This window comes from Cinclus cinclus, chromosome 16 (assembly GCF_963662255.1).
Source record: "Cinclus cinclus chromosome 16, bCinCin1.1, whole genome shotgun sequence".
Taxonomy (NCBI): Eukaryota; Metazoa; Chordata; class Aves; order Passeriformes; family Cinclidae; genus Cinclus; species Cinclus cinclus.
In genome coordinates this window covers 3,758,535-3,772,107 of record NC_085061.1, presented here as the reverse complement: position 1 = coordinate 3,772,107, position 13,573 = coordinate 3,758,535, and the positions used below count along the sequence as shown (strand labels likewise).

The following is a 13,573-nucleotide window of genomic DNA, read 5'->3' as shown; positions in this document are numbered from 1 at the left end:
TTGTGGCCTGAGAAAATATTTGGGAGGAGGCAATGCTGTCCCACATTGTCTGAGTTACCATTTGGGCACCTGTGCATTTACCCTTTTTGTATTTTGTTTTTAGAATTCTACACTCTGCCCCATCCAGTGTAAAAAGCAAACTAAACAGCCAATTCATACCTCAAATAAGCAGTTTCAGTTAATACAGAGGTTACAGAAATAGAATTTTCCAAAGTGGAGCAGTCACTGAGGGAATCCAATTTTTCCCTTCTCCAGTATTATTTAACTTTTCTGTATGTCCTGAAGTATATTTGCCCTTCTTTTCCCTAATGATAGGTAATTGTGACGAGCTGCAGACTGGATCAATGCCATGATATCTGATGGCAGGATGAGTGCCAGATAACAGCATTATCCCACTTGGGCAGGGTTAGTTTATCAATCATGGTTCCCACAAATGTGAAGTAAAAACCAAGAAATACTGGGTATTTGTGGATATCTGAAATACATGCCAAAACCCTGCCCATTTTTGGCCTGTTGCAGTTGCACAGAGTGCAGCATTACCATAAAATTACGGAATCGTTTGGGTTGGAAGGGACTAGAAAGATAATTTACTTCCAGCCCCCTGCCATGGGCAGGGACACCTTCCACTACATAATTACTTTATGTAATGATATAATTATGATAGTTATTTTCATTTGTTGTACATGCAGGTAACTATTGAGAATTTATTCTAAACAATCTATATTTAATCTATTTCCTGGACTTGCTTTTTGTTGTTAATTCAGATGATATTAAAAATGTAAATGACACTGTAGTCTTGACTGATGGGAGGCGAAGATCTGATTAGGACTTCAGATCTTTCCTTGTAAGAGGTCACCCTCTTTATTTGATAAAGGAATTGGGAAAAAAAATCATCTACTTTAATCAGGCTTTAGAAATGTCCTGGAAAACCAGATATTACAGGTCAATATTAAATACACTACCCAAAACTTTGAGTTTTTTCAGTTGTAGATGTATGTTCTCTGAGAAGTAAATAAAAATTATTGTAATTTAATTCTGGGGAAACAGAAGTGCATTGGAATTAGGTGACTTGGCAGACCTGGAGCTGGGAAGTGCCTTTCCCGCAGGACCACCAGGGTTTGTTCATGGGGAAGCTTCTCTAAAATAGTACCTGCAGTTCTGTAGGTATGCTCTTTCTTTTCTCATTTGATCTATAAAAACGTGGTGCATGCTCCGAGAGCAGAAATAGTAATGCTGTGGGTAAAACTGCCAAAAAGAAAAGAAAAATAACCACAACTGGGGAAAATAGAGTCCTTTTTCCCTGTGTGTTTTTTTTATATCAGAGGCTTAATGTTAGCTTGTGTTACTGGCTCCTAGACAAGGAGTTTTTCTACCTCTCATTTGCTTTTCTGTTTTCTCCAGAACTTCCAGGTGCTCCAACCAACCTGGTGATTTCCAACATTAGCCCTCGCTCTGCCACGCTTCAATTCCGCCCAGGATATGATGGCAAAACCTCCATCTCCAAGTGGATAGTGGAAGGGCAGGTATGTCCCTGACAAAATTATCTTAATGAAGTTTCTGCAGGGTTAAAAAGGGCCTAACTAATGAATTCCTGTTGGGATTTCAGTTTTTGTGAAACTTTGGACCAGAGCTCCTCTGTAAATGGCCTGGAGTAGCTGTCCAGGGGGTTCTGGGAAGGTTGGGATGCAGGGGAGTTTGAGAGGCCCAGTTCAGAAATGCCTGTGTCAGCCAGAGAAAAAAGGGTCAGATGAATTCTGGGACTTCTATTCAGAATAACAACAGAAAAATGTGATAGATACATAATATATGTGTGCATATATATGTGTGTGAGAATGCTTATCCTTCAAATAATTCACGTGGGGTTTTGTTTATGTTCAGAAGAACACCAGGTACACCATAAACAGCGCACGCAGCAGAGCTTTAGTCCATCCATCTATTTTAAAAAGGATTTGAAACCTGTGTGTAGGTTCTGTGAGGTTTCTTTTCAAAAGTTTGGAATTATTATCTCATAGATTCAGAAGTATAGGAAGAATTGTGCTGAACAGTAAAAATACCATTATTCATGAGATTGAGTGTATTTTTCTATCTTGTAATGGAATGTACCAAGGTTTTCTATTCAGGCCTCCAGATATGAATAGGATCAATTCTGTTCTGAATCAGCTTTAAACAATATCCCTCTTTCTGCTGTCATTATGCCTTGGAGGAGTTACATATTCCTCATTTGTTCTCCCAACAGATGAGCTTTGCTTCTTCCTTTCCACCCACAGGTCTTTATAAATACTAGAATCTGTTTTTAAGACCAAATGTTGGACTTCTTAAATCACCATCACCACTTAGACATGTTGATACAATCACTTCACTTGGTAATGAGACTGTTGTGAACAAGTTGGTACATTTTTGTGCCATTTATATACATATTATGGCATATTACAGAATTAAACACCAAAATCCAATAATATGGTAGCTTAGCACATTCTGAGGAGCATTTTCCTGCTGGAACACTGCATTGATATTGCTAGGAATTCGTTAATTCAGTGAGTTGCAGAATGCTACTGAAGTGAAGCAAATTTGAATGCTTTAAAACTGCAGTGATAATTACCATGAAGTTCATCTGCATTCCTGAAGAGCCCTGGGTGCAAACGGTGGTTTGAGCAGTCCTTGGTGTGCAGGGAGGATCTTGCTTGTTCACAAGCCCTCACCAACATCTCATGCATCACTAGACAAGTCCAGGGGTGTTCGATTCTGATAGATCCAGGAATTATTTGTTCCTTTTGGGGAAGGAGCACAGCCAAGTCCTTGCAGAATCTGGGCAGTCCTTTTAACCACAGCAACCCTACAAGTTTCTGCTTCACCACACCTCACTGCTCAGCTTCAGCACAAGAAGAAATGTTGCTCCTAGTGGATTTCAGGAAAAAATAAAAACTCTTGCTCACCTGATTAATGGAAATCAGTTCAGGTATGCAGCAAAATTGGTGAGTCCTCAAGGATATAGCAAATCCTGTTTCCAGGATGACAGCTGCGTATAATCCTTTGTTCACAGCCCCTTTCTGCCAGCACTCCTCTCAAACTCTTTCCCTCTGAAAGTGCAATTTCACAGCACTTTCAGCCAGTCTAAAGCAGAGCTCTCGTTGTCCTGCTCCTGTTCCCTCTCTCCATCCCACTTACCAAGACTTCCTCCTCCTGCCTTCTGTGTGCGCTGACGCAGGATCAGACCTGGAGCTGCTGCGAGCTTTGATCCAGCCAAGAACAAATGTGTTTCATACAGAACAGCTCTGCACAGGCTGTGAGTGATCAGAGCATCACTGAGAGGGGAGAGGGTGTGAACATGGCACTGGGAGCAGAGGTAAGGGCAGGAATGCCTCTGTCTCCACTTGGATCTAAACTGCCTTGGACCTGTCCACCTTTCAAAGGGCTTTTGCAAAATTGTTTTTTGCTGCCAGTGCCACCCCAGTCTCCATTTCTGCCTTTGATGTGGTCTGTTCTCAGCTGGGATTTGTCCGTGCTGGGGTGCAGGCTGATGTTACAACATCTGTATCTTAGCATGGACAGCCACAGTTGCTCCTTAGGACTGTGTTGGATTGAAGGGCTGTGGTTGTACAATACTGAAATGGAGGATGGGGTTTTGTCCTTCTGGATCTTTCATTCACTGACCCACATACAGCTTTTAATAGCAGTGTTAAGTGTTTCATGCCTTGGCATTAAATTAAAAGCCACTTAAGGGGTGGTTTTGCACACTCTGGTTTTAAAGCTGATGGTATTGCCAAGGAAGAGGACACATATAGCTATAAAACACTGATCTGTGATTTGGGTTCTGTGTCCCTCCTCCTCTGTAAGCTGGCAACAACTGTCCTTTGCTTTGGGCATCCCTGGTAATTCTGACTCTTCTCTTCCATCTCTACTGGGAATTTACCTTTCACTCTCAATGTCTGAATCCTTATAGACAAAATTCATCTGTTTTGTATTCACAAACACAACCAACCTGCCACCAACCTGTTTTTCTTCTTTGTTCCTTTATTTGGCAGAAAGCTTCCTTGGTGAGGGCAGGTCTAGAAAATGTTCCAAGTGCTCCAGTTTGGCTGAGAGCCATTTTTGAAGTCTGATACTTCTTGAACAATTTGGATGAGAAACACAGCTGGGAATTCCAGCTGACGTGAAATTTTGCACGTCTGGCCTTGGTTTCTGATTTTTGTGCCTGGGTTTAAAATCATGGGAGCCACTGTGGAACTAATTCTCAATTATGTCAATGAACACGAGAAGAGATCAAGTCCTTAAGAGTTCAGTGTTGGTAGATAGTGAAATGTAAAGCGTTAAAAACCCCATTTCTGTGTTTCTAGTGAAGGTACATTTTGTACTTCTGAAGGGATTTTTTAAAAATCACTAGATGGTTTCTTTTCAATCCTTTTTATCTAGACCCAGGACTGGAGGAAACTGGATTTCCAGACAGAGAACTACAAAAATGTATCAATGCTGTTTAAAAAATACTTCTTTTTTTTTTTCTATTACATGGAGTATAACCTAAAGGGAAGAGGCTCAAATGTAACATAAAGGTTCCACTGACACTTGTCCAGAGGACCAGCAATCCCCCTGCCTTGTCTTGTGGCTTTGACACTCACAGATAATTTGTTCCTCCACAAAGAATTTCAGTAAGTCCTTCCAGCCATCCTGTCCTCTCAGATGCAGTTAGAGCATATATTGCAGCCTCTTTTTTTTTTTTTTTTTTTGGCAATTTTCAGCCAAGAAACGATACAAATCCTTGATGGCGTTCATGTAGTTTCATGTTTGCTCTCTCTGGCAGTTGCAATCCAGTTTCTTGTTTTCCTTGTGTTGGATTTTTCCTGAGGTTTTGTCAGGAAAAATGTGTATAAATTGATAATGGAATAGTTTGTGTTGGAAGGGACCCTGAGGATCACCCATTTTCAACCTATCCTGGCTGTGCCTTGATGGGTGCTCAACTCATACCAACGAGCTGATTACAGAATCTGGGATAACTTCTGCCCAGTCAGGTGTGTTTTTCTGGTGATTAACATTCTTTGCAGGCAGCACAAGACCTGCAGAATGGCTGAAAGCCGTTTCTGAAGAGGTATCACATTTCCTGGAGCCATGAGTGTTTGGGCTATTCTAGAGAGTTTTTGCTTAAAGCCTTTCTGCTGTTTTAAGAGAGATTTTTGTATGAATGTCATGGTGAGCAGGAGCAGAGTTTCAAAGTGGTAAAACCTTTAAAGTATTATCCCTGTGATGCCTTCTAAAGCTGTGAGTTGGGAAAGAAGTTACAACTTTACCTATGAATTTGTGTGGTTTTGTGGGTGAAGTCAGTGACCCAGATAGGATTCATCCTTTGCACCAGGTGACTCTCTGGGTGTCGTTTTCACTTCGGAGCTGCTAAATAAAGTGTCTGAAACTCTGACAGTTTTATGCCCTTGACAATCTCTAAATCAAAAATGGCTGAATCGATGTAAGGATTTAGTGAGAAAAAAAATTGCACCCGGGCTGACATCCCCTGAACCGAATTTCTCCCAAAGCGATTTCAAATGTGTGAGTTATGGACCTCTAAAACGAAAACTCTGACACATCTTGAACTATAGCAGGACATGGGGTCCCTCTGTAATGTACAGAAACACTGTGTTTTCCTTTTCCTTTTCCTTTTCCTTTTCCTTTTCCTTTCCCTTTTCCTTTCCCTTTTCCTTTCCCTTCCCTTCCCTTCCCTCTTTGGAACTGAAGTTTTGGAGGCATTGCTGACTTACATACATTATTTTTTCATGCCAAATTTTAATTTTTTGTGTTTCTTTCTAAAGTCTGAATTCTGCTACTTTGCTTATGCATTCCATCAGAAAATGTTGAGTCATTTTATAAAATATGTAATGTTTTCCTTTTAAGAAATGGAGAAACTGATGCATGGGGAAGTAAAAGGTTCTGAGATCACTCCCAATATTGTTTTACAGTGTCTCATTTCTGCAGTAATAAAGGAATATGCCCTTTTATTGCATGTATTGCCTTGGGAGCAGCTGAGGGATGGCAATGAATATGTACTGAGCAGTGATGGCTGATGGTTATTGAGCATTCTATGAAGTGTCTCAGGGGACAGAGGTGTTTTCATTGTGGCAGTCCTGGGGTCCCTGGGCACAGAGAACTGGGAAGGTGCAGAGTGTTCCTCGAGGAGTTTTTATGCTGATGGTCACAGAAAAGCAGGTGGTGCCTCATCTGCCTCCCAAAACAAAGCACCCAGAGCCTGTGATTTGTCAACAAACACCATCCTGCTCTGAAGTGTGCATACACTGTTATCCAAGAAAACAGCTACAAGAAAGAAGCCTTTAACTTCACTTGATGTTCTGCAGAAGAGCTCAGAGTGGGCTCTCCTGCCCCTCAAAGGACTCTTTTATCCCAACCACTGCCGTGGTTCTCTCTGCCCCATGGGAATCCCTTTGTACTCTGATTCTTGAAACTGATGTGTTTCCTCTGATCTGACATCAGAGTGTTTCAGCAAAAATAATTTCCTTTTCCTTCCACAGCCTGAAACTTGGAATCTGCTATAGATTTTGGGGAAGTTAAAAATATAAAGTCCATCACTGAAGGTTTTCTTCTAAGGCTCACTTCTGAGAATACTTGTTAAAAAAAAAAAAAAAATATATATATATATATAACAAATTTCTTCTGAGCAACATGGAGCTACTACAAGATCCTTAATATTTTCACCTTTGCAGCCCACCAAAGAAAATGTCTCACTGAGTCAATGTCAGCCCTGCTGGGCCATGTGGTCCTTAATGTGTATTAATGACCTGCCTGCTCAGCACAGCAATTGCAACCTGTGGACCTTTTTTTTTTATCTCTCCTTATTTTGCTAGGCAAGAAATATTTTTAAAAGTGCTTACTGTTCTTAGAATACAAAAAAGACAACTTAGTCACCACTGGAGATTATTTGCAGCCTCCAGAGCACTGTGGATTATTGCTGTACAATTACTGCAGCACTTGGAGGTGATGTTGTTAAGTGCAAGATTTGCAAAAATAAGCATTTACTATAGACTTCCTACAGTATTAATAGAAAATTCATTTAATAAAAAGTGTTCTCTGTTTCCTCAACTGAAATCAACCCTCTCATCCTTCCTTTGTTTGTGTAGGGCTTTTTTATTCTTTTAAATCTCTTCATCAACTCTTTGTTCAGGTTCAGTTTAGGGATGTTCTGTTTTAACCATGCAGACCTGTCTCAACCTGCTTCCCTTCAGTTTCCACATCTCTAGGCTTCTCTACAATTTATGGAGATTGGTTGGGACTGGGAATTTTAAAAGGTCCATAATTTTCACTACCATCTGTTTTATATATTGTTTAGTGTGTGGCAGTGACCTTGATCCCCAAAAAAGTCTGAAAGGCCCATCAAGACCTGTTCAGCCACATCCTCTGAATCAGTGGAATCAGTGTTCTGCTCAGATCAGAGAGGCTTCTTTCCACAGTGCAATGCAGAACTTATTTCTCTGGCCTAATTTTCTTTTTGTCATTTCTTCATGCACAAACATAAATATGCAGCACATCAAGTCCTGGGTGAGCAAAGAACTAAAACATCTATAAATAAATCAGGCTGCTTCTCCTGAAGGGGAAAGAAAAAAAAAAAAAGAGTGAATGAAACCTAATTTTCTATTTGAAGTACTTAGGGTACATGAGATACTTGGGGCTGTGGTGCCTGTTGAGCATTTGACAGCATCTGTGGCTGTAACTCATACACAGAACTTGCAAGGGATCTGTTTAAAAAAGATTAAAGGAAATAGCTCTTTACACAGTGGGTTGTAAGCTTCTGGAATGTGTTGCCACAGCAGCTTGTGGGAATAGATAGTGTCAGTAGGTTGAAAATGGCCAAGGGGTCTTTGTGGATGTTCAGTCTGTGAATAGACACTGAAGGGAAGAACTGTCCAGGTACCCCCTGCCACCCTTCAGCCCCTGACTGTGGATAGCAGGGTGGGGGAATTGGGCTACCCCCACCCTTTGTGGCAGGGTTGGAACACCAGAGGAACGTGCTCAGTGCTGGGGAATTATTCCAGGGGCCTTGCCTGAGCTCCCCTGGGTTTCAGCACCTGCAAATCTCCAAAGGGAAGCCCAGCCATCCACCCCTTCTCTTCTCCCCTTCTCCACACTCCTCCCATGGCTCTCAGGCACAGCCCTGCCCACGCATGCTGCATCTTCCAGGTCAGGCTCTGGCCTCTCTCTCATTCTCTTTTGGCTTCCTTTTAAGTCCTGATTCATCTTCATTTAATCTCCAGAAAGCTGCATGGAAGGCAATACTCAATTCTCATCAGTGTTTAGTCCCTTCTAACACTGCCGTGGCTGAGCGCCCGTGTTGGGCAACATGTTGTGATTAATTAATACAAAGGGTTGCTCATGGAAAAGTCTGGTCTAAGTGCAGAGCAGCAGATGAGGTTAAAACTCTTTTGTTCTTTGACTTTGTTCTTGTTTCTCTGTCTTCATTTCCATGGCATTTTGCCTCCATTGAGACTTACTTAGTATGCATCAGTTCCTGCGAGTTATTATCAAGGCTATTTTTCATTCTCTTATATTACTACTTGATACTCTTGTATTGTGGCAGGAAGATTGAACAGGGTATTATTGCTTTCATGGTGTTTCTTCTGGAATGGATCTTATCACAGGATCCAGTGAAATCCCGTCAGGTACAAGGAGACTTGGCTAACTTAGCTGGGTTTTCTTTTTACAAATGACTAGACATATAAAAATTAGTATTAATTGGAAAATGTGTTTAACAGTATTCGTGCTTCCACTGCTATGATGACACACATTGTAAAAGAGGTTATATGTATTTATTTATTTTTATATTTCTATTTGCATATATATATGAAATCTACTTTGTATTCCTTCTTACCTTTCCCTTGTACAGGTTGGTGTGCTGGGTGACGAAGAAGAATGGGTGACTCTTCATGAGGTGGAGAATGAACCTGATGCTCAGATGCTGGAGGTACCAAACCTCACTCCGTACACTCATTACAGGTAAGAACAGCAGGTAATTATCTGCAGCATGGAAAAAAAAAAAAAAAAGAGTAAATAGCAGCATGGAACAGCTTTCCTAATCAGAAACATCTGGCTGAGTTTTATAATCTGAAAAAAGGGGGAAAGCTTTGCTGTTTTCATAGGTTGTACTAAAAATTACTAATCTGGTATTGTTAATTGTAATTCACATAAAATCCAGTTGATAACACTTAAGAAGGAAATTCAGGTGCTCACTGAGATGCTTTTACAAGTAACTGCTGTCCTGTGACTTCCTTCCCTGAAGAGAGCACCAGTGGAATGTCAGCCAGTGACAAATCAATCGTACTCAAGCTGGTGCAAACCTGTAATCACATATTTGCATCAGCCTAAACATTGCTTTATTGATTTAACTTAATTTGGTAACATCAGTTAGATGAAACCTTTGTTTATAGGAATTTACCAAGTTAAGCTTAATAGATATAAGCAATGCCCAAACTGATTGAGGTGACTCTGCATTGTGGGTGCACCCCAGTTAAACAAGATTGATTTTTAAATCAATCCAATCCAGGCAATGCCGTGGTATAGACAAGGTTGGAAAATTTGAGGTACTCAACCCTAATTAAAAATACATTCATGATCCAGCTTGCTAATGTAGAGGCTGGTGGAAAGGAAATCCAGTGGCAAGTGTTAAATGGGCCCTCTAGAAACTTGTCCATTTTGTGCTGGCTGAAGGGGCTATTAACTAATCCATGTGCTGTTGTAAGCCAGGAGTAGGTGCAACCAAGGAGTACTCATGTAATTTACAGCAGACTCAGTGCTGGCATGGAATTTTCCTCCCTTGGTCACAAATCTAGGAACATACTGAATTTCTCACTAACTCTCCACTGAAGTGTTTTAAACCTCATCTTCCAGAGCTAAACATTTTACTAAAAGGTCTTTGCAAATTTTTTTGAACATAAGCAGGGATTTCTGGTGCAGAGGTTTAGGAATATTATCTTCAGGTTAAGAGGATTTTGCTCTCCTCATAAAGAGGGATCCTAAAAGCTGAAAAGGCAGGCATGAGCAAGAAAGTGCAGTTTGTACCACAGTTCAAGGTTCACTGTCCATGAAGAATAAGGAAAACTTGCACACCCAGAGAAGCGCATGGAGAGACATCTTTGGGATAGCAAATAATGAAGAGTATGAGAAATTTGGGGTGATTGTTAAACTTTCTGGTTAATTTTATTCTTACATTGCATTTGTATCTTGTATTTATTAAATTCTGGAATGATCCTGCTTATGCTGGAATCTTTCATGCATCCCGTTCCCCTTTGATTTTTTTTCATTTCAAGGCAGCTCCTTGAATTTTGCCTGGTTTTTTTTCTCTCCTGCACACATTGATAGGAGCTTTTTCAATTTTGCTTCAATTTTGAGCAATTTTATAAAAATATTTGAAACATAGCTGTTGCCAAATGGATTTGTTGTCCCTTGATCAGCTTCAGTCATTGCCAACTGAGGAAATGCATGGTGAGAGCTGATTATCAGAGCACATCTTTACAGGCCATTCTTCTTTCCTATATTTTGGGCCTGTGCTAGAGAGTGAAATCAGGACCATATTTGTTTAATGTGTTTCCTTCAGTGCACTTTGGATGGAGATCAGGGCAGGTAAAAAAATACTGCTATGTTGACTGGCTCATTCTTTTCCTAAGCTCAGTCATTAGGTCCAAAAATTAAGTGTTTAATATGAGCAGGTTGCATATTTATGTGCGAGTGCTGGGTGCTTCCAGTTGCTTGTGAGGGTGAGAGTATCTGAAATATACAGCACATCTTAATTATGTGGTGCTCCTTGTAAAAAAAAGATTTCCCTAAATCTTTTGTGACCCAATAAGGATTTCTATTGTAGAAGAGATGGTTTCAAGCAGACAGGGTATTTTTTAAAGATGCATATCCATATTAAATAACTTAATCTTTCTTGTGCAGGAAGGCTGAAAATGCAGCACAGGGATAAATCAGCCTCTTTCAACGAGTAATTGAGGGGAAATGTTATCACCAGCGTATTTTTTATATTGACAGGGAATGAGACTATCCGAAGTTTGATATTTTAATACCTTTCTGAATGCATTGTATAAGCATCGCCAGAGAAAATCACTTACTGCCAGCATAAGCTCATCAGGCTTGGTATAATTAACATAAATTTCTCACACAAATACCTAAGTTTCTAATAGACCCCGAGCTAATCTCATTTTCATTTTTTAAATACCTGAGAGGATCTGAAAGCAGTTACCATCAAGCATTCAGCAGTGAATACAAAGGGGGGGCTGCGTGCGGCGGAACGTTTAGGGATCCCCTAATTCGTATTTTTCTACACATCCTCACTCCCTGGAGAAGCAGGGCAGCATTCTCTGAGCCCTGACAGTGGCACTCGCTGCCTCTTTCCCCCCTTGCTGCAGGTTCCGGATGCGGCAGGTGAACGTGGTGGGCTCCAGCCCTCTGAGCCAGCCCTCCAGGGTCATCCAGACCCTGCAGGCTCCTCCGGACGTGGCCCCCGGCAGCGTCACCGTGCGCACGGCCAGCGAGACCAGCCTGTGGCTACGATGGGTGGTGAGCAGCCCAAGGGATGTGGGGATGGAGGGGGAATGGGGACGGATGAGGCTGCTCCTCCAGGGCCAGGGCAGCCCTCCCAAAGCATCTCCTCCTCCTCCTCGCGTAACAGCCACATCGTTTCCTTTTCCAGACTAGTCGGAAATCTGAGCCTTGCCTTAAGTGCCTTATTAATCAAATAAATTGCCTACTGCCACTGTTCCTGCCACTTCATCAGGGGAATGTGCTGTGTGTAAAAGCTTGGCTTTGAGGAGCTCCAGGACCCACAGTCTGGGTCAACACGTGGGGCAGGAACGGGGCGCTCGAGCCAATTTGCCGCTTTCCAAGGCTCGGTTGTTTGCTCTGTACAAAACGGTCCCCAGAAGGTGCACCCCGGCCATGGGCAGCATCCTGTGGTGCTCAGAGCTGTGGTGCAGCAGCAGCGAGGCTGGCACTCCTGTGGGAAGGTTAGATTTAGCTGAAACGGTGTGGAATTACACACTAAAATGCAGAGATAAATGATTAATTGTGAAGATGCGGCAGTTGCTGACATCGCTGTGCCCCTTTGCCCGTCTCAGTTACCTGCAGAGTTGCCACGTTGGGATTTACTTGGCAATTAACCTGCTCCAGAATGGTTTTTCTTCACCCCTGTTAGGCAAAATTTTCCACCAGGGTTACTGTGGTGTGAAGTTGATGAAGCACAGGTTTCCTTTTGCCCAAATGTTAGCTTTTCCATGCATAAGCTCATTATGGCTGGAAGTCAAAATCAGGCTGGGAACAAGAGGGTTTTTCTCCTGTTGGAAAGAAATAATTCTAGTTTCTCAACAGGACACTGCAGTTAATGCTGCACCTTGCCAGACCAAAACCTGAAGCTTGGAGATGTTACCTCACTGCCCACAAAAGAGCCACTGCAGTTCCTTTGAGAGGCCCCACATAACTCTGTCATGGCTTTTCTGTGTGAATATCATGCCCACGTTAGTACTGTACCCAGACCTACATATCTTCCATCAAAATTAACTCCAAGTTGTTTTAAGAGCCTTTAAAACATTAAGATTGTGCTGCCTGGAAGCCTGTGTTCCTTGAGTCAAACTGCAGGGTTCAGGAGAAGGAACAGCCAAAGCTAAAAATGACCTGATAAACGCTTTTCATGCTTAATAACATCAATATTTGAAAGTGTTTAATCTCTTTTATTTCAAGACCTGCAGGTGAATCTGTTTTCCCCTGGGAGCTGGGGATTCCTCCCTTCCTGCAGAATGAGGGTCACGTTTCTAGCCCTGCATGCCTGTGGGGTAGAGTCTTCTAAGCTGTGAAATGTTAATGTGTGTATCCAGCTTTCCCAGTGAATCAGAACTGAATCTCAGCCATCCGTGGCATCGTGCAGTTAGTTTTATAGCAGAAAAACTCCAAACTTCATGAACTAGGCTAATTATTTCATATTTTAATCTCTGAAATTGCTTGGGGAGTTAGAATACTAGAGTGAATCTCTGCTGATAAATGAGTAGGCAGAGAGTCAGTAAAAAAAAGTAAAAATTGCACGATAAATGAATTTGTCACATGCTTCAGCAATTTATCATTCATTTCCATAATTCATCACAAAGCTCTGAAATATATTGTATTCATATCATCTCTGTTGATACCCCTACAACAAAGGGCTTGGTTTTGTGAGCAAACCTACTTGGCTCAAAATTAAGGTAGAAAACAAAAAGAATGATTCCAAGCAGCATGGAAATGTAGAGATCCCAAAGCACAAACCAGAAGATTAACCTCTTGGTCATTTTTTCTCTTGTTGTGGGCTGTACATTGTCAGGTTGCCGTTTTCTTTATAAGAGCTGAGCAGTTATTAGTTGCTATAAAGTTGTTTATTGTAAAGGCACATCAGTCCCAAAAGGTGAAGGGTCCCAAGCGTTGAAAGTCCACGCTGAAAGTTTTTGGGATAGAGTCCTAAATAGAAGTGAAGTCCCAGTTAGAAGTAGAAGCTGCTCCAGGAGGGTCAGTGTTGTTGCTGCAGCTCCTGTCTTCTTCTTGGGGTGATGATGGCAGTGAGGGGAGAGAA

At 41.6% G+C, this 13,573-nt stretch overlaps 1 protein-coding gene across 1 annotated transcript in view; it reads left to right on the top strand.

The window, feature by feature from the left end:
• SDK1 (sidekick cell adhesion molecule 1) overlaps positions 1 to 13,573 on the top strand; it is a 384,821-nt gene that overhangs the window by 292,499 nt on the left and 78,749 nt on the right. Inside the window, exons 22-24 of the mRNA XM_062503303.1 lie at positions 1,402 to 1,523; positions 8,873 to 8,982; positions 11,391 to 11,541. Of these exons, the coding sequence (XP_062359287.1) occupies positions 1,402 to 1,523; positions 8,873 to 8,982; positions 11,391 to 11,541 (383 nt within the window). The remainder of the gene's footprint in view (positions 1 to 1,401; positions 1,524 to 8,872; positions 8,983 to 11,390; positions 11,542 to 13,573) is intronic.